General features: G+C 33.6%; 1 protein-coding gene across 4 annotated transcripts in view; it reads right to left on the minus strand.

Annotated features, from left to right (window-relative positions):
- LOC131667483 (NAD(+) hydrolase sarm1) overlaps window positions 1-22586 on the minus strand; it is an 836900-nt gene that overhangs the window by 638207 nt on the left and 176107 nt on the right. For all 4 annotated transcript variants that reach the window (XR_009302201.1, XM_058940916.1, XM_058940936.1 and 1 more), the window contains exon 2: window positions 13363-13570. Coding sequence is in view for 3 of the 4 variants with exons in the window: in XM_058940916.1 (XP_058796899.1) it covers window positions 13363-13481 (119 nt within the window). In the remaining variant the exon portion in view is untranslated. The remainder of the gene's footprint in view (window positions 1-13362; window positions 13571-22586) is intronic.

Raw genomic sequence — 22586 nt, forward strand, 5'->3', positions numbered from 1 at the left:
CTTTTATCTCTTGCCGGTCGCTTTTCCTTTTCTTCCGTTCGTACGCGCACGTCACGATCCTTCGAGCTCGCCGGTCTCAGTCCAAGTCCCTCTAAATCGTTTTCTCTCCCCACTCTACTGTAACGGCACGCGCCTGATCGAGTCTCGTTCTGTCTCTCTCTCTTCACTCCTCGCTCGCTCGCCCGCTTGGCCATGCTCGGCCTCGCGCGCGGACAATCTTCCGCGAAAACGGCCCCGGCCGTTATAAGGAATAATAGTAATAATAATGAAGGAAATAAAATTCGTTTGTTTATTAGTAATGTAGAATATTATAGTGTGACAAAACGTTTGTGTACAAAAGAGTAAGGTCTTTTAATTATCAAATTTAATTTAACATACGGAAAATAAATATCAAAACTGAACCAAATGAAATGATGTTATTAAATTCTTTAATTTTATTTATACGGTGAAAGTGAGAGTTGAGAATACTTACAATTAAGAAAACAAGATAAAAATACTATCAAATGAAATGTGTTATCTATCCTATATACGAGGTGTGATCAAAAAGTAAGGTGAATTTTGAAATTTAGCGGGCTACGTCCATTCGATCTTCGACTTTTTTATTTGGTTATGTCAGTACACTCGTCTAGAACATACGTTCCAAATTTCAGCTTTGTAGTATGTTTGGTTTGTTTGTGAGAGGCATCAAGGTTAGAAGTGTTTTGCGTGCTCCACGATTTGCTGCTGTCTAAAAACATGGATCAAAGAGTTTGCATTAAATTTTGTGTGAAAAATGGAATCAAATGTTCCAAAACACTTGAAATGCTGAAAGTGGCATACGGTGAGTCTACTTTAAGCCAAAAAAATGTTTACAAGTGGTATAAACTCTTCCAAGAAGGCCGAGAAGACACCGACGAACAACCTCGTTCTGGACGCCCCAGCACATCAACAACTGATGAGAATGTTGAAGAAGTGAAGAAAATAGTGTTGGGAAATCGTCGAATTACCATTAGAGAAATTGCTGATGATATTGGCATCTCATTTTGTTCGTGCTAATCAATTTTGACGAGTGTTTTAGACATGAGACGTGTGTCAGCGAAGTTTGTTCCAAAATTGCTCAATTTCGACCAAAAGAAACGTCGCATGAGCATCGCCCAAGAGCTACTGAATGACGTCAACGATGATCCAGATTTACTCAACAGGGTTATAACAGATGACAAAACATGGGTATACGGTTATGACATCGAGTGGAGGCATTCTGGATCACCAAGACCAAAAAAAGCACGCCAAGTTCGATCAAATGTAAAGGTTTTGCTTACAGTTTTCTTTGACTGCAGGGGCGTGGTGCATCATGAGTTCTTGCCACAGGGTAGAACAGTAAATAAGGAATATTACCTGCAAGTTATGCGCAATTTGCGCGAAGCAATCCACCAGAAACGTCCGAATTTGTGGAAAAATAAAAATTGGCTTTTGCACCATGATAACGCCCCTTCTCACACATCGTTGCTTGTGCGCGAATTTTTGGCTAAAACCAACACAGTAACGATGCCACAGGCACCGTATTCCCCAGATCTGGCCCCTGTGACTTCTTCTTGTTCCCAAAACTGAAGAGGCCCATGAAAGGCCGGCGTTTTGCCACGATTGAGGAGATAAAGACGGCATCGAAGGATGAACTAAACAAGATCACAAAAAATGATTTTTTGAAATGCTTTGAGGATTGGAAAAAGCGTTGGCACAAGTGCATTATATCCAAGGGGGATTACTTTGAAGGAGATAAAATAAAAATTGATGAATAAATAAATATTTTTTGAGAAAAATAAAAATTCACCTTACTTTTTGATCACACCTCGTATATCGTAGAAGTTTTTGTAAACATAAGATATCAGTTTGAATTCCATGTCTTTACTGGACGGACGTGATTCGGGGAGTTAAATAATTTTGTCAATATTTTCAAATTTAAATTCATAAAATAATTTATTCTTAATTTCTGTTTTATCGAAAAGGTAAGGAATTTCCAATGTTTATTTTTCATTCCATTTACATAGTCTATTCATAAAAGTAATTAATGCAATTGCAGTATTCACGATGAGAGTCAATCCTTTAAGCGTAATCAATTTATTGCTGGAATACTTTCAAACATTGGAATTACCGATTAATAGCCCAACTACTTATCAAGAAAATCAGTTAGCGGAAAATATAAAAAATATTTTAATAGATTCGATGGACGAATTTCACGATGTAAGAATCATTTCAGAAGAAACGTTAGATTTCCAGAAGGAATACAAGGATCCTGTTGCACAAATTATCGAGGACTACATAATGTATCATTTTCCTCCTCCTGTAGAATTTCCAACAAATTAATGTAAAAAAGATAGAGAAGATTTATCTTTTGATTATAAAAAAAGAGCAGTGAATTATTGGCAAAATGGGGAATAAAAGTTTTGAGTCTTGAGAGTGTGAAAAGTAAATTCAAAAAGGTATCTTCTATCACTCAGCTTCAGCGTTGGGCTCACACAGTCAACCAAAGTGGTACATACAGAGGAAAAATTGCCCGAATTTGTAATTATATATTACAAAATTTAAAATCTGCTGTTGACTCTGGTTTTATTGTGCATGATCAAGATTTGCATCGTTGGGTATTACATAAGGATCTAGAGTTTGAAGATTTTAGGTTCAAAGCTTCAAAACACTGGTTATCAAGATTTAAAATTGCTCACAGAATTGTATCAAGAAAAATTAACAAATTCGTTACCCGAAAAACTTTCGAAAGTAGTGCAGAACTAGAGAAACAAGCTCTTACAGTTTTCACCAATGTGAAGAAAGCTATTCAAGAAATTGAAATTCATAATACATATAATACTGTTCAAAGTGGATTCCAGTTGGAAATCCATTCCGGAAAGACACTTGTGGAAGGCGAGAGTCAGATTCAATGTCTAATACAATCGGGATCATCAACGACACACAGCTATACTATACAACCCCTAATATCAGGTGAAGGAAAACTTTTGTCACCTCTCTTTTTAGTTTTAAAGGAGCAATATGGCCAGTTTGGACCAATTGTAGAATCCAAATTGTTCAAACCTCAAAATGTATACGTAGAAGCATCTAAATCTGGAAAATTAACTTCAGGTAAGTAATAACTAAATATAATTTAAAAATAACAGAATGCTGGTAGAAAAATGTTGAACAAATTCTTTTATTGCAGGTTTTTTTTAAATTTGGTTGAAGAACATTTTTCATCCAAATGTTAGTCCTACCAGTATATTGCGGCTAGATTCTTGGAGTGGTAACTGCGAAAAAGTAATTGAAAAAACTAGACCAGAAAATAAGATCGTTAATGTTATGAAAATTCCAACTGGAACTACAGGAAACATCCAACCATTAAATGTATACGGATTTCGAGTGTGGAAAAATTTTGTTCGACGTTTTTCAGATAACGTTATTTTAATGGATTACAATATGAATTTACATTCGTGAAATAATATTATTAGGTTTTAGTCATGGGTTCATAACCAATTTTCGGCACCAAGATATTTAATCTTTTTAAATATTCTAGGTTTAAAAGTGGACATCTCGAAGAAAAACCGGGAAAAATTGATAATCCGGTTGATTTCAGTTTCGGGGATTCGTGTAAATCAAAATGAGAAATCGAAGGCTGCCAAAATGCTACAATTATACGTTGTGGATGGTCAATAACATGACGAAAGATCGATGGTTTTGAGCGTTAACGGGTAAAGACAATAAATCACTATTTTATGAATCCAAGGTGAAACGGGCCGCTAAAAATGGTTTGAAGTATCTTGTATACATGTAATAAAAGTAATCTGAAAATTACAGGATGATCGGCGATTAACGTTTGGGTAGTGTTACTTGTTAGGCTAATTTTTATCCAACCCACTTAATGTAGGATAATAATTGATAAATTTCTTTTCGTGACCCGTAAAAATAATATATGATAAAATTAAAATTCAATATTTCGTGAAAAGAAATTTCAATCTTGTTAGGTTTTATTTAAATAAAAGTTGTTATTTGGTTATAAAAAATATATTGGTTATTTGGTTATAAAAAAAGTATATTGGTTATTTGGTTATAAAAAGTACTCGTATATTATTCTGTACATTTGAGTGCGTAAAGGTGCTACATAAAAGTACAGACAGACGCTGGATAGAGCGTAGACACGCACTTTATACTTTTTTAAGTATTTGAATGAATAGAGATTGACGTCGTATCTGAAGAAATAAATACAATCTGAATTATTAACTTCAATAAAGATTTTTGGTACAAATAAATAAACGTTACCTGAAAACTGATGTCAGTGAGCTCTGGGTGAATGTAATATTACGTATTTTGTCACCAAAATAGAGTTGCAATACACATTGAAAGATATAAAAAAATTAATAACTGATATTTACAATCTGAGTGATTCATGTAAAATCAGATGAGTGATAGTTACCACAGAGTTAAATATATTTTCAGCTTACATATATTAAATGTATATCTTGCTCTAAATATTCTGAAATATATAAAATTTATTATATGTATCTTTTCTTCAGCAGATGAAGTTATGATGTGGAAAAATATAATTGTAATAAAATGTTTAAAACTAATGATACAATTTACTGATATATCATAACTGTAATTTCTTAGAAAATAAAAACTTAAAAATTCTCTAAATTTGTGTATGAAAGTAATAAAATCTAAAAAATTATAAAGTAATAGAGAACGCATAACCACTTGTTATTTCTAGTCAATAGTTTATACTGTTTTGACAACTAGTTAGTCGCTTTTTGTAATTTTGTTTCTGAAGACTGCCAAAAAATCTGAATAATCTAGAATTGAATAAAATGAAAATAGCCATTTTAGTCTCTTTTAATTCTGGTATATTTTGATGAAATGTTTGTTTTTTGAATATGAATTATTGAAATTCTACAAATGAAAATTATTTTAGTGAACAAAATGTAATATAACGCGAATTATCATAACTTCTGTTAATAATTTAGTTCGTAATTAATTAATGTTTTAGAATCACTGTAATAATACTATCTTAAAAAACTTCAAATGTAGAAAAGTTTAAAGAAGAAACTTGAAAAAAATAGAGAAAACACCCTAAAGATGAACACGTCTTTTTAATCATAATAAATTTGAAACTGAATGAAGAATATATTATTCATATATAGCTTTACCAAGAACTAGCACTCTGTAAATTTCATTAAACAACCAAAGTATGTCAGAATACTAATGTAATCCACTTTTTACACATTACTATGCTCTTAGATCTATCATACTAGTCAAAAGCTTCACATCGAATCAAATTTGTAATAAAAAAGCTCTTGATTCATATCTTTTTGTTGACAAAAAATTTCAATAATAATGCTGTAGTAGTTATCAATGATTTACCCTATTTTATAATCTTTAACTTGTACAATGCTCAGTTATCAAAAAATAATCGATACATGATAAAAACAAAAAGAAAGAAAGTCAGACATAGTAAGAAATAATAACAAATAAAAAGAGACTTGAATATTAATTTTTAAACGGAAATGTTTCATGATTTGAAAAACTTACCTTTCATATAAATGTCACAGTGATGAATGTAACTATGATGAAATCAAATATCAACAATAGCAATAATTCTCTAATGATCAAATATATTGCCTACAATTGTATTAAATTTAACACAATAGCTGTAAGTATAAAAGAAATCAGTCATACTTTTATGTAATTAACTGGACATGTCAATTTTTATATTATTGCAAGTTAGTAAAAAAGATCTTGACTTTAATAACAAAATTGAAGATGCTTTTTTAACGGGAGGTCCTTATTTTTAATACTAATCTTAACTTATTATTATTTTTTGGTATTCTTATCCTTTTGAATTTATCTTTTTTTTTGTATTTTTATTGCAGATAATATATCTTTATGTCATTCTTATGAGAAGATGTTGAAAGATAAAAAAATTAATCTCCAAAAGAAAGAAAATGAAATTGAAGAACTCAAAGCTTTGTGTGTCAACTAAATAAAGAACATGACTATCGTAGATTAAAGAAAAAAAATTCAACCCAAATGCAAACTAATTTAACTAACAATGAGAAAAATCATTTTGATGTATCAAAACTAAATCAGTCTACTGCAATAAATCAAAGTTGTGGCGGGGAGATTTCGGGGAGTCTAAGCCGCGCTCGTGAAACACCTCCGCCATAATGCCTGAAGACTCGTTTCCCCCACTAAGTGATAAGGACGTCAGACCGCTATTTTTTGGTTACGACTGTCGTCGGGGATAGGGTCAGAAATCGACGCGCAGGTCTGGTTGCCCTCTGTGCGACTGCGCAGAGCGGGCAAGGGACTGGTCTCACGCCGATAACTTTTTTTCAGGCCGCTCCAACAATCAATGCTTTACTCTCCATCTTCTCAACATCCTGGGAATGCCAGCAGCTCAGAAAGCTCCTCGTCTCCGATTGAGGGTTGAATAGAGTTAACGCCTACAGTCACCTAACGTTCGGACCTATTAAAAAAATCCTCGCTACAAACCGTCCGCGGCTAAACATAAAATTAGCATGCAAGGAGGAAACTTTTGAATGGATGTTGATATAATTTTTTTGTATCGTATCGCATTTTCCGATGAAACTACATTTTGTCTCAATATTAGCGTTAATAAGCATAACATGTCTTATTGAAGCGAAAATAACCTTTACTGAATGATGAATAGCCGAAGCACTCAATACCCCCAAAAGGTAAATGTTTGGGCAAGTATTATTTACAATGTAATTATTGGACCTTTCTTCACTGAGGGAAACTTTAATAATCCACAGTATGAGGAAATGTTAAGGAACCGACTATCCCTGCTATTCGTGCTATTGTGGGAGATGGATTCGAATAGACTTTGTTTTAGTAAGACGGAGTGGCAGCTCATTATGCGTTACATGTTCGTAATTACTTAAATGGAATATTCAATGGGCGGTGGATAGGCAGACGTAGAGGGATTAAATGGCCAGTGAGATCACTCCACTTTAATTATTTTTATGGGAGTATTTAGAAAATCGAGTATATCAAATAAAGCCATTAAAAATTGATGTTCTTGAACAACAAATACGGGATGAAAATGATACTATAGAATCGGACATGATACAAAAGGCTGTATCAAGATTTTATGTTCACATGGCATATTTTCAAGAAGCTTGCGGTATATTGAATACATACTATAAAGTAATCGTCTAAACTTTGCCTTAATACACTGGGTAAATGTTTATCCTTGTCTTAACTGACAGGGTAGACGCTTGCTTGAACTAGCTGGGTAGTCTCCTATCTTGCCTTAAGTGGCTGGGTAGAAAAGTTTAACCTCGCTTTAATAGGCTGGGTACAAACATAACCTTGTCTTAGTTGGCTGGATTAATACATAAACTTCCTTTAACTTGCTGGGTAGATCCCTACCTTGACTTGAATGGCTCGGTAGAGGCCTAATCTTGCCTTCATTGGTTGGATTAATGCATAACCTTGCTTCAACTGGCTGGGTAATTACATAACTTTGCCTTTACAGGCTAGGTAGATCCCCCTCCTTGTATGACTGGATGGAAGCTTTCTTTAGTTCTCGGGGTTAATGCATAACCTTACCTTAACTAACTGGATTAATGCATAACCTTACCTTAACTGGCTGAGTTAATACATAACCTTGCCTTAACTGGCTGGGTAGACCCCCAACCTTATCTTAACTAGCTGGATGAAAGTTCAACCTCGTCTTACTAGGTGCCCCAGCTTAAAGTTCATAGTCAAGGCCATATTTAGACCTAAAATTTTATGCCGTTTTGACTCCGCGGATAAAAAGTATGGGGTTCCATTCAAAAAATTTTCTTGGCTTTAAAATGATCTTGAATGTCATGGTCAAGGACATGGTCAAGATCATATGTGGATGTATAATTCTATTTTCTTTTCATTCCATGATTAAAAAATATGAGTTTCTATTTTAAAAAATCACCTTGAATTCTATATGCCCTTGAAGAGCATGGTCTAGGTCATGATCAAAGTCATTAGATAGCTAAGGAAACATCCTATAACTTTTGTTCGAAACATTTTCCGCTAAAATGCAGTCTTACCGACTTATTTCGCCGTTCTAGGACTTTTGGGTGACTGTATATCCTTACATATTTTGATTCGCTGAATTCGAATCTTAGGTCAGAATAATGCTACCTCCGTTCATTTTTTCTTCAATGTGAAATTTTTCAGAAAAATTGTGATAATTTTCAAAAACATTGTCCTTTCTTCGCGATTTGAAAAAAGGGATAGTATTAGCATAATTTTGATCTCTAATTCGAACTCTGTAGGTCAACATTTCTTTAATTATACTAATAAATTTGTAGTGATCATACGGTGCATAGATATGGACATAGATTTTAAGAAAATGGCTATTAGAGAAGCTTAATCAATTTACCTATGTAGAAGCAAATCCTAACAATTTCTAATATTTATGTGCTTTTAGCAACAAAAAAAAAAGATGATTTTGTAATGAGACTCATTATATTAATTTTAGAACAGTTCCTGTTTCCAAAGGGGTTTTACAGATATATGTTTTCTATCATCTTATTTCCGTTAACCCATTAACCCATTAAGGCTCATGCCACAACAGCATGAGACATACTAAATATGCCATTCATATCATAAGTGAAAAAAAAGTACACGTATTTTTTCTTTTGCCATTTGAAATTGTTTATAAAAAATTATTTAAATAAATTACCAAAAAAGTTAATATTTTTAAAAACTGATTGCGGCAATCGATTCTACGGGAAAAAATATGACAAAAACGTATATAACTTTTTCTTGTCAAACTTCAAATTGTTAGTGTAAAACTGCAATAAACAATTGCAGGCCGGACAGACTCACATGTATACGCCAAATCCCAAGAAAAATCCATGGCCTATACCGTCAAACTATCTATGTTGTTCATAGCATATGTGAAAAAAAATTACCTATATTTTTTCTTTTGCCATTTCCAATTGTTTATAAAAAATTATTTGAAGAAATTACTAAGAAAGTTAAAATATTCATTCAGTTTCTTTCATGTATTCATCTTGATGTTTTCTACACAGAGTTATTGAACATTTTTGGCAAAAAATTCAGTTCTTGTTACACACGATGCTGATGAACATTTCTTGTACAGACCTTGTATCATATTGTGTGCATTGGATGATGGATCACTGGACTTGTTTCGCTTGTTAGAACGTTTACTCGTAAACTTCTGAAGATAGTATTCGCAAACCTCTTCTACAATTTGCTTAGAAAATTTTTTCAAATCATTCACCCAACCATTAGGTTGTAGTATATTCATAACCACTGGTATCAAACTTTCGGATGGATAGACTTTATAGTCATTCCCTAGCGTCAAATTTAAGTCTGACCAGAAAACATTTTATACGTTTTTGTCGTATTCTTTCCCATAGAATCGATTGCCGCAATCTGTTTTTGAAAATATTAACTTTTTTGTTAATTTTTTTAAATAATTTTTTATAAACAATTGGAAATGGCAAAAGAAAAAATATAGGTAATTTTTTTTCACATATGCTATGAACAACATAGATAGTTTGACGGTATAGGCCATGAATTTTTCTTAGGATTTGGCGTATACAGGTGAGTCTGTCCGGCCTGCAATTGTTTATTGCAGTTTTACACTAACAATTTGAAGTTTGACAAGAAAACGTTATATACGGTTTAGTCATATTTTTTCCCGTAGAATCGATTGCCACAATCAGTTTTTAAAAATATTATTTTTTTGGTAATTTTAAATAATTTTTTATAAACAATTGCAAATGGCAAAAGAAAAAACACGTGTACTTTTTTTTCACTTATGCTATGAATGGCATAGTTAGTTTAGCGCTGTCTCATGCTGTTTTGGCATGGACCTTAATATGTTAATGACTAAATGCATTGAAATTTTGCACAAACTTCGAGCTGTTAGAAAGAGTATAAAAAATCCTAGAATTTTTGCCGATCCTTCAAATTTTATGTTTTTGAGGTTGCTTCTTCAGAATTTGGCCTTTGAATTAACATAACTTTTCAGAAAAATTAATTATGGCGACGTTTTTTCAAAAAATGCTTAAAAATTATTGTCATATTTTTTCAATTCAGTTTTTCACCTCTAAACAGTGAAGATCTTTTCAAAAAATGTATCTAATCGGAGCACTTGATATCTGAACTTTATAAACCATTTCTGAGAAAATTTTAAAATTCAAAATGCTGACCTCAAAATGGCGGCAAATTAGTGAAAAAACTTCAAATGTAGTGTTTTTTTGAAATATTTTATTTATTGTTGAAAAAATTATTGTTTTTGACATAATTTCAATAAGTGATGTTAGTCTGAATTTATAATATTAAAGTTAGTAATTTAAAAAATGGCGGATTCAAGATGGTGGCCGAAAAATGAAAACTTTGAAAAAAAAATAAAAATATTTGGATTAGTTTTCTTTTATTCATGAATTTTGGTTCTGAATATTACTATTTTTCTAAAACATCATTTATAGTCAAAAGCAAAATGGCGGAAGGAATACAGCGGCTGTCAAAGTATACATTTCAGTAAAAAAATCAATTTTAATCGATTTTTTTCAAATTTTTTAAGTATTATTGTAATTTTTTATAACTTTGATTTAGAATTATTGTAGGTTGAAAAATAAAATAGTGGATCCAAGATGGTGGATAAAAAATTTAAATACTTGTGGAATATTTTTTTTATTCCAGTTCTATTCTAACTTTTATGTTTTCTCTGAATATCATTCCTTGCCACAACAAAATGATGGAAACAACATAACGTGTTTATACACCATAAGCAAGTTTTTAATTGTTCATCTTTTTGCCGTTATTTCCTTGTTACGTCTTACGACGCATCCTTTTTGTAACAAATGCACATTCATGAAATTCAAAGCTACTAAACTACTCGCACGTCAGTAAAAAGTTGAGGAAACGTGAGGTAAATGACACTCCGAAATAAAGTCACCGAACGCAAGAATTTATATTCAGCAAAAACAAAATGTCACACCATATCGCAATACTGAGCTGAAAAGAGCTGTAAAAGATATAAAAAGGAATGAACAAAATTACTCGTGGGGCAGTTGATCAGTAGTCCGTCAGTCAGTCAATAAGTACCTGTGAGACTCAACTCCGTACACACCGGTCCGACAATTGGTGATTACTTTACTTAATAAACTCGCGACTGTTACAAAGTAACATCGTGCAAGTATTATTCAACGACCTATCCAATACAATTCAACAAGCAGTTAGAGCCTGCTGCATTTCTATCAACAATTAAAAACTACGATTATCAAAGTAGTGCAATTATCATACATACATATTTACATTTCCACATACATTTATTATAAGTGAGACATATCTAACCACTAGTCAACATATTGGAACGTCTCATTCATTAGCTATTCGTAGTTGGTGCACGAGACGTAACATCCTAATGTTTACCAATTCTAATTTTGAAAGAGCGACCTCAAAAACATTATATACGAGGGATCAGTAAAAATTCTAGGATATTTTATACCCTCTCTAACAGCTCGAAGTTTGTGCAAAATTTTAGTGCGTTTGGTTGTTAATGGGTTAAGAAAAGTTTTATAGCTGAGCAAATATCAGAACAAACATCGATGATTTTCAAAGGGCCAATTATTTGTAATCGATTGTGCATTGAAATGACCTGATTGACAATACTGATGAGAAAATTCTTTAAGTAATTAAGTAATAAAGTAATAAAGACAGATCACCGAAAATCAGTACCTCATAAATGTTATTAGGTCATTATTTTCTATCTGAACCGAAGATTTCGTACTGATTCCGATTACCCATAATAAGCTTACGTCGAGCTGGTAAAATTCGTACTTGAACTCGTTCTTTTTATAACTGAATTATGTGATTTTATAAGTAGATTTTCTTCGTCGTAAATCTACCTTTTCTTCAAAAAGTTTTGCACAAGTTCATAAATTTAATACTAACAAATTTATATTGATTCTCACTGACTGCATAATGTAAGTAAAAAAAGTTCCGTATTATGAGCTAATCAATGATTAGAGAATTTATATAGGTATGGAAGTTTGAAAAAGGGCGATAAAAGTCAATGAGTTGATAAAGCTGTTTCAAACATCTTAATATTCAAGATTCGAGAGCCTAATTTTATAACAATCAATTAATCAGCATGATTATGACTTCTACATGACAGCTAATAATTAATGTGGTTCCTAGTTTAAGAGTAGAAAATGTACAGTCTACTCTCACTAATAATTATGTATAAATAAGTACTGTGTTTGTAATGAATAAATTATTCATTATATCACTTAAGAAGATCATTCTTTAATTTCTTAAATATATGAAGCAATAATATATCCTTGTAAGGTGCCGAAAATTTTTTATAAGATATCTATAGATGTGATGAACAAAGGCATTCAGCAGCCGAATTAGACAAATTTTATAACTATTTACAAAATATTTTAAAGGTAATTTTGGCAGAGCCTTCAACCTCAAGTGACCTTACCTAACTGATGCTGCCAGAGACATTATTATGAGGACTACTAGGCTCGATTTTTCTTAACTTTTTTCTACCTCCATTACAGGTATCGTACACGAGAATCTTAACTTAATAAATATAATTTTTCAATCCATCTGAACATTAATCTAGAAAAGCCTCCTAGTTAAGTAATAAGCTATTCGCCCTAGTGGCAAAGAATTCTATTCCAATATAACAGAAATGATTATATGGAATTTTTACTAATATCTCAAATTCCTTGCATTATACCTAAATAAATTTGAGTACATCAAGTTCCTAAATACTGTTTTTCTTATATAATACAAAAGATTATAATACAACTTCTTTATTCATAAAAGAAGACACATAACAAAATATGTCAATAGATCACCGAGCACACTTACAAAACAGAAATGCACTGATCATAGAAAGTGAGGCATACAATGATCCAGCAGCAGATAATAGTAACATGACAGTTGAGAAGACTCAAAAGCGAAATGATGTTATGAAAAATAATTATGAAAAGATGGTGACAGATGAACAGACACGCTATATGACAATGAGTTGACATTATAAAACTTACTTTCCAGTCGTGGAGAGCATTTTTATCATTTTATAGCTCAAATGATGTAAAAACCAACACAATGTTTAATACAGAGGCACATTAATAATTACTACTTGCAATACATGTCAACTCCAGATAGCTAGAAATATGTTGACATCATGGACAGCAAAAAAGAAGTGTACTTGTTCAGTATATTCGTTTAGAGAAAAAGAGAGAGAGGAAAAGAGAGAGAAATGGAGAAATATTTATCATTTCAATAACTTTTTATTACTTAGTAACTTGGAACTTGAAGTGCCATTCACATAAATTAATTTCTTACCTGATTACAACACTTTCCATACTATCACGAAGTCTTTGAAAATTGTTTGACATATTTTTCATTTCCGAAATTCCACGTTTGAGTTCCGAAAGATTATTTTTTATTGAACTTGCATCCATATCAGTCACAATATATGAAATTTTGTGGTTCTATAACCTTTGTAGATTGATTAATATCAACATTTTTACTATAGTTATGGTGAATGAATCTGTAATATATTAATAATAAATTAGTTTTTTATAAACATGTAAATCTCATAAATTAAATTTCTTCGTGGAATATAATACCCGAGCAGTTACATTAGTATTATATGAATGATTCTATCATATTAATAATAGCATAAAAAACTAAAGAATTGCAACTTTTGCATTAGCTAATTTCGGTAGCTGATAGCCATAAGGCCATATTCAGCCATAATCTTCGGTAAGGGAAGAAGATTGTGAGTATACAAGTTTCTTAAATGGGTCAGATAATTAATAGTAAGAATTGAAATTTATATACACTGTTCTATAAAGATTGTACTAACAAAAAATATTGCTAGTACACTTTTTCATTTGTTCTAATTTAATTCGATATAAATTATGAAATCTCAATTATATCGTCAGTATGTATCACCTCATTTATTGAACAAATTTAGTACATGATAATGAATGTCAAAGTGAACCTTGTAACATTTTGGAGTGCCCTAGTATTTAGTTCTGTAGTTTAGGAGCTGTAATATTAAGGTACTATTCTATTAAAAAATAAAAATCTTACAAATAGAGAATCCTTATTTAATACACATTTGATAACAATAATCGTCTTAACCATATATTTATATTTATTATTATAATCGGAGTAAGCAAAAATTTCATCACACTGTGTAGTAATAAATATAACCTCTCTTCTCTAAAATATAAATATAAACAATAAAAAAAATGTCAACATGTAACAGGCGCATTAAATGCTTCACAACATCCGACCACTTTTTCTAAAAGACAATTATTGAATGAACAAGCAAAAAAAATATGTATATGTGTACATACATGTGTATAACGCACACACACACACACACACACACACACACACACACCTATAGACACATATATTTCTATTGTAGCGATATAGGAAAAAAGGAAATCACGAAGGATTCGATAAATAGACTGGCTGGTACAGGTGAGAAGCATGAAAAAAGAAAGCGATCCGATATAAATTGGCAGTGCAAGTGAGTGAAAGTAACATGCATGTTTCACGTCAATCTCGAAAACTATTTGAGCCGTTTATTTTGAAAGTGACCTAACTCCGTTTTTCAATTTTCTGCCACTTACAATGGTTACATGTACAACTTCATGTTATTTATCAGTGAAGCACTTCAGATTGCTTATATTCAGAGAAAATAATACATTTTTTACACATAAGTTTTCCGAATTAATTGAATAACTGAGCCGTGTAGTTTGAAAATGGCCTAAACTTTTAATATCTCGATTTGAAGATGAATGGAGTTAAGCCACTTTCAAAATAAGCGGCTCATTTATTTAGTAGCATTTCGTCTCGACTTTTGGGAATCTGAAAAATCAGCCACGTCTTAATGCTATGTAAGAAGCCGCCCAACATCCTGCCAGTTACGATGATTTGGCGTCTACTTTTAGAAGGCTAGACATCTTTGTCCAACAGAGAACTTCTTAGAATCATCTGTGTACAAGACAGACGAACCAAGGGCAATTTGTAGGTTGATCTTACATTCTATTGATACAGGCAGCATTAAATTTGTCAACGTCGGCGTAGCTATCTGTATAAAAGTTTATCTTTTTTCATTAGTAACACTGTGACAATACTCTCTCCTTGTCACCGATTCTTTGCGGGGTAAATGAGGCACTTTCGCCCAAGGCAATTGAGGGAGAAAAGAGAGGGGAGGTCAATAAATAAATTATACAAAGACAAAAATCAAATTAAACTTACAACCTATTATTATTAATAATTATTCACACTAGACATACGCGCGCATGACAATCTAAAATTATTGACCAACTAACGACGGAATAGAACAAAATAAACGGTTTAGTATCATCGCGAACAAATATATCGCGGTTTCTCCTAACTAAACAATTATTAATCACGCACTTATCCTATTTACAAACTTACTTAAAAATTACGCAGAAACCTGTACCGGATGAATTAACCGGCGCGTGAGCGCCTTAACAATTCGCCAGTCGCAACTATCACTAATACAAATTAAACTTAAGCGCGTACATTTAGATAGCCGGCACGTGAATGCCTGGCTACCTTATTCAATGCGCACCGGTCGTCGCATTACCGGAGAGAGAGTGTAGAGAGAAAGAGAGATTCAGAAAAGAACAAAGAACCTTGACCTTGTTGCGTTGCTGTCTACTCGGTCGAGAGCTGCAATCGGTGAGGTTGTAATCCCGGAAGAACTGCTGTGGATGGCGTGGTCGCTTTCCAAGGAGAGCTGCAACCGTGGCGAGATCGTTGTTCCGGGGGACAGTAGAAGCTGTGGAGGTTGCTGTCCCGGAAGGCTGTAATAGCTGACAAGGCTGCTGCCCTCGAGTTGATCTTTTCTGGCTCTCTTCCTTTCTCACTGCCCGGAACTGGAATACTACTCGCGCACGCACTTTTTTTCGCGCTCATCTCGCGGCCGCTCAGCGGCGCTCACTCCTCTCCCTTCCTGACCTATTAGTTAGGCGGCACGCGGCGCGCCGCTTATCGGTCACGCGTCGCGCGCCTGCCTATTCCTACATAGGCCTAATGCTCGCTCTCTCTCTCTCTCTCTCTCTCTTTCTCACTCTCTCCGCGCTCTTCAATTTTTCTGCGCTCAATTGCGCTGGCCCATCCTTGGCGCTGAAACAAAAAGGCCAAGTGTTAGGCGCATACTTTAATGCGCCCAACGTTGGCCACCACGCCTTGCCGAGTGGAGAAGGAGGGAGAAACGCAGACGAGAAACCGGCACACGGCCTGCTCTCGTCACAACACAAAGCGTAGTGATACTGTATTTCCTCCCTTTATATCTTTCTTTCTTTCCCCTCAATATCTCTCTCCATGTTTATGTATGTTTACGAGCAAAATCTCTCGACCTAGAATTTCCGCAGTATGTTTATTATTAAAGGGAAATAAATAACAGATGCACTGCCCGCATTACATATTTATAGCCAACTGCTGGATGAATCATTCGAGAATCTCTATCTGCTGATCTTCGTTCGAGTTCACGCGCTAGATTGAGTGAGCTTTGCTCATAATTTCGAACACATTTTCATGTGCGCATTCAGTCAACGTATATCTATGTAATATCCTAACTGGATTCTCTCATGATTTCGATGACGTTAAATGTCGGCAACTAGCACAAATCAGATACCAAGAGTCGTCTCCTAATGAGCGATTCTGCTTACTCCTCGAGAAAGCTCTCGTTGGGTATTCTCAGTGAATCAACAACAAAAAATATCTTTATGTCTAAAGAATGAACCCGGTTTTAAAGTGAGCATGTAGATATAAACTGATCTTGATCCAATCCTATCACAACCTAAGAGGAGCACAGAAATTACGATTCGGCACTCTTTCTAACTCACTTAAGCTTACTAGATAGAAAAATATCATTTCGAAAATTAAATTTTTGACACACACACACATATATATATATATATATATATTTTTTCTTCCACCCACTATAATTCGACATGAATTAAGCGAACTTTGAGGATAGCCGTTTAGATAAATTTGTAATGCTATTGCTGCCTCTGTGAAGGAAACTACCCCAGGTGTACCTCATAGATTTTCTAGAAATTTAAATATGATGTAGTACATTAAAAAATATTCGACACGTAATTTTTTATACGTGCCCATACAATTTTTATGAATCGTACGCGTGGAAATAAGTTCCGAGATACTTGCTATTGTGAATGACTCATATGTTTTTAACACGAACTCGATACTCGTATTCCTAAATATTTCATTACTCATCACCAGTTTATATTTAAACTTGTCGAATTAATGAAAGATTGATTCAACAGGATCAAATACAAAAAATTTTTTTGTTTTCTTCTGTAATGTCGGGCCGTTTAATAAGAGAAAAATTTTTTTTGTGTGTGTCTAACGTGTAACTTAAGTTTTAATTTATTATTACATTATGCGATACAAGTTAAAATTGTGTACGTAATAAATAAAATTGATTTCAACAAATAAAATAACAAGTATAACTCTTTAACGATTTTAATGCTAACTTTTAAAATTAGTGCCAAAATTAAGTGAATCAATGGGCCAATAAAATTCGAAGACACAATCTCCGAACAATAAATTAATTGGATAGTTTTCGTTCGGAAATTAATTTTAGTTAGGAATAGACCAAATTTTAGGTAAACAACTCTGGTACAACCTAGTAATAATACACAATTTTTCCTTTTCTATTCCATATTATTTAAACAACGAATCGAGTTAATTAAATAAGTTAGAAGTGACAAACACATGGAATATAAGATTTTCACTTGAAATATATTGAGATATCATGTAAGTCGCGCTATTATTAAGAATAATTTATAAGAATTTATGTGATAGATAAAATATTAATTATAAGATAATACGTAACGAAAATGGTACTTGAAGAGCCATCTAACAAGATAGGGCCCCCCACCACGCCCCCGATTTCCACCACGTCCTCGAGTCAATTAGGGCCCGAAAGCCGAGAAGGAAAAATAGAAAGATCTCAGTCAGCCAATTAATAACTGCTGCTATTTCCACTCTTCCTAATTTTTAGGGGCTGAGAGGGATTTTTCTTCCAACCATCCATAGGCTTTAAAAAAGGGTGCACAAGCGAAAAAAGGCTAATCTAGTTCTAGTCCTAATTACAATTCAAGTTAAGCGTGAGAAGCTCCAAAAAGTGAAAGTCCTCTAAGTACCAGAAAGCTACACAGAATAAGCTACACAGGTAAGTCTAAATCAATCTTTTTGCTATCTTATTTCTTCTTCCTCTTACTCCTACCTTAGCAGTATAAGATACATAAAATGTATGTCTTTCAGGAATATTTCAGCAAAGTCTGTGATACTCTTCAATAAGATAACTACGGTGCTTATAATTACATAGACAAATTTTTGTGACTATTTCAGCAATATCTGGGATCCTCACATACAAGTCCCGATTCCATTGAATGAAGGTATTCGATGGGAGTCTTGTAGTAGGAAAATTCTTTATATAACGCGAATCGCGCAGTAGAAGCTCTATTTCTCCAATTGCTCATCCTAGTTTAAACGTGGAGACGCAGACCGAATCGAGCACCTGAAATAACGTCCGCATCAGACGTTCCTGAGAAAGTGACCCCGACGTCACACTTCCTTTTGTAATTTATTTTAAATTATAGAAAAACTAACTTCATCTTTTCTATTATCAAATTAAGATATTGATTTTGTAAAGATTTAAAATATATTATTTCCTTGAAGAGAAACTTTTTATCTGGTGAAAATTATTATGGATTGTTTTTCATGACAAGTAAAACGGGAGTGCATTTTTTATGGTATTCATCTGTGTATGCACGTATAATTCCACTGTATGTCACACGATGATCTAAAATGGTGAAAAAGTATCAAATTTTTATAAAGATTGGACTATTGATAGAATTGTACATTGTCAGAATTATCTCATCACTCTTCCATTTATTTTCTGATCGTAAAAAATCGAAAAAACAATGGTCTTTTTCTAATTACGATTAAAAAAATTGAAAGGAAACTCTGACATAGGTTTCGATTTTTATAGTGAAAAATATATGCCAAAACTGATATTGTGCATTAAATTTTATTTTACACTTACAATTAAATTCGATCCGAGATACAAGTATGTATTAGCGCAGAGCTCGCTATAAGCATGTTTTTTATAAATAAAAAGTAAAGGTAAAGAGGTAAAATGTGGCATAACGGGGTGAAGTCTGAGGAAGAAGAATGGTGGTGGAGCGAGAAAGAGGGAAAAGTGGTAGGAAAAAGGGCGAAAGTGTTTCGAAACCAATAGGAAAAAAAAGAGTGAGAAGGGAAAAAGGAGAGAGAGGGAAGAGAGGCAGTAAAGATTCTATTCTGGAACGTGGCGGGGATTAGGAGTATGGAGGGAAAAAACTGGGGTGGAGAAACAACTGAAAGGGTATAACATAGAGTGGAGAGATTCAAGAAGGGAAGGAAGAAGGGGGAGAGAAATAGGAGGAGAGAAATAGGGGGAAGAATAATGGCGGTAAGAGAGGAAAGGGATGAGTAAGGTTGAATGGTAGAAAGAAAGGAGAAGTGAAATAATAGCAGGAGAAATAAAGATCGGAGGGAGGAAATACATGATAGCAACGGTGTATATGCAACATGAGAAAAAGGAAAACTATGAATACCTAAGAGAAGAGATAGTGCAAAACAGAGGAAAAACAATAATTATAGGAGGAGACTTCAACGCAAGAACAGGAAATGAACTGAGAGAATGGGAGACAGAAGAAAACCTAGAAGAAATAAAGGTCAAGGATAAAGTGTTAAATGCAGAAAGAGAAGAAATGATAAAATGGTTAGGAAAAATAGGTTTAGTGACAACGAATGGGAGAAAAGAAGGAGATGAAGAGGGAGAAATAACATATCTAGGAGCGAGAGGAATATCAACAATAGATTATGTAGTAGGTAACGAGGAAGGTGATGAGGCGATAAAAAGGGTACAAATAAAAGAGAGGGTAAGGTCGGACCACTTACCAGTAGAAGTGGAATTGGGAGATAAAATAGCAGAAGAAAGAAAAGAACAGAAAGAAAGAATGATAGATGACTGGAACGAAGAAGGTATAAGAGAGTATTATAGATGGATAGACGCAATAAAGGGATCAGAAAAATGGAAAGAGATAAAAAATAGAGTGAGAAACGCGATCGCAAAAAAGAAGATAAGGAAAAAAAAGGATGGAAAAAAGCTGGTAGAAAGAAGAATGTAGGATAAACAGGGCTAGGGAGGTGGCAGAGTTTAATAAGGTAAACAAAACGAAAGGAGTCAGAGGTAAATACCTAGAAGCAAAAAGAGAATACAGAGAGGAAATAAGAAAAGCGAAAGAAGCTGAGGGGAGAATAGTGGCATAAGAAATAAGAAAAGATAAGACGCGAAGAAAATTCTGGGATAAAGTGAATTGCAATAGGAAGAAAAGAATTAGATTAGATGAAAATATAAGAAAAGAAGAATGGTTAAAGCACTTCAAGGGACAATTGGGAGAGAAAGAAAAGGAAGAAAGCAAAGGGGAAGAAACCGAAGACAGCGAAGTAGAGGAAGGTGAAGAAATTAAAGTAAAAGAAGTAAAATAGGTAATAAGAAGAATGAATAAGAAAAAGGCGACAGGAGAAGATGGTATAGCGAATGAAGCGTGGAAGGAAGGCACGGAAGGCTCGTTAAAAGATATGACAAAATGCTTAAACGGAATATGGAACGGAGAAGGATACCTGGAAGAATGGACGAAGGGAATAATAGTACCAATATATAAGAAAGGGAGGAATGAAGAAGTAAAAAACTACAAAGGAATAACGCTGATGGATACGGGATATAAAATATATGCGGAAATATTGAGGAAAAAGCTGGAAAGAGAATCTGAAGCAAAAGAAACGCTAAGAGATACGCAGATGGGATTCAGGAAGAAAAGAGGAACAATGGACGCAATATATATATATATATATATATTAAAAACAATAATAGAGAAGGAAATAAGGGAAAAAGGAGGAAAAATATACGTATTCTTTGACAACAGGAAGGCCGCTTTTGACAAGATAAAGTGGAAGAAAATATGGAAAATCATGAAAGAGAAACGGAAAATAAAATATATAAATGAATGTGAAAATCAGGAAAAGAATAGAAGAAATATATAAGAAAACAGGGAATAAGGTAAAAGTTGGAGAAGAAATAATTGGGGAGTTTGAGACTTACAAAGGCGTAAGGCAAGGGTGCCCTTTGAGCACCACGCTATTTAAACTTGCCTTCGCCGACCTGGAAGGCAAGATCAAACAGGTGCAAGAAGGAGGGATAGTGATAGGAAGGAAGAAAATATGGACATTATGATATGCAGATGATATAGTGATGATGGCAAAGAGTGGAAGTGGAATGAAAGCGATACTGAAAAAATTAAAAAGATACCTGGAAGAAAGAGGATTAGAGCTAAATGTAGAAAATTCAACGATGATGAAATGCAGGAGAGGAGGAGGAAGGGCGAAGAAGAAGAATTCGAATGGGAAGGTGAGAAGATAGAGATGGTTAAAGAGTACAACTACTTAGGATATGTGATAAACAGAAATAACGGAAATAAAAAGCAGATAAAGAAGGTAGAAGGGAAAATAAATATGAGACTCGGAAGACTATGGGGGCTAGGAGAAAAGCTATTTAGAGAAAATTGAGAGTTAAGGATGAACCTGTTCGACGCACTGGCGAAAAGCGTGATTATGTATGGAGCAGAAATCTGGGGATGGAAGAGATATGAAGAAAATGAGAGAGTACAACTAAAATACATAAAGTGGGTATTGGGATTAGATAGAAACACGCCAAGTTACTTAATACGATAGGAAACAGGAAGACAAGAAATGAAAGAAACAGCATTAGAAAGAGCAATGAGGTATGAACACAAAATAAGAGAAGAAAGAGATGGGTCAATAAAAAAAGATGCATGGATAGAACTAAAGAAAAGGGAAAGAAATGAAAAAGATAAAAAGGCTAAGAAGGAGAGATAGGAAAGACTAAAAAAAAGTAAAATATACAAAGAGAGGGAAGACGGAGACGAAATGAGAGAAGATTTTTGGGAAGAAATAAGAGAAGGGCTAAAGAAAAAAGAAGAAAAAGAACTAGAAGAAAAGCTAGAATAGTCAAGATACATAAAGGAGTGGAAAGAATTGAAAGAATAAATGAAAAAGTATAGGTTAAAGGAAATTCAAGAAGAGGGAAGAATAAAAGACCTACAAATAAGGGAAAGGTTTAGGTTAGGTAACGAAACGAGAGGAAGCAGGTATTGGGAAAAAGAAGAAAATAAGAGATGCAGAATGTGTATGAAAGAGGAAGAAAATTGGAAGCACATAGTAGAAAAATGTGAAAAAAGTAAAAAGGAAGGGGAAGAATGGGAAAAAATAATAATAGGAAGCAATGAAAAGATAGCGTGGATGATGGAGCTAAAAAGGAAAAGAAGAAGAAACGAAGAGGAGAGAGAAAAGGAAAAACAAGAAGACCAAATTACAAGTCCATAAGGACAGACGGAAACAGAAGACGAGACATAAGACTC

This window comes from Phymastichus coffea, unplaced genomic scaffold (assembly GCF_024137745.1).
Source record: "Phymastichus coffea isolate CEN01 unplaced genomic scaffold, Cenicafe_Pcof_1.1 PCOF00005, whole genome shotgun sequence".
In the NCBI taxonomy this organism is placed as follows: Eukaryota; Metazoa; Arthropoda; class Insecta; order Hymenoptera; family Eulophidae; genus Phymastichus; species Phymastichus coffea.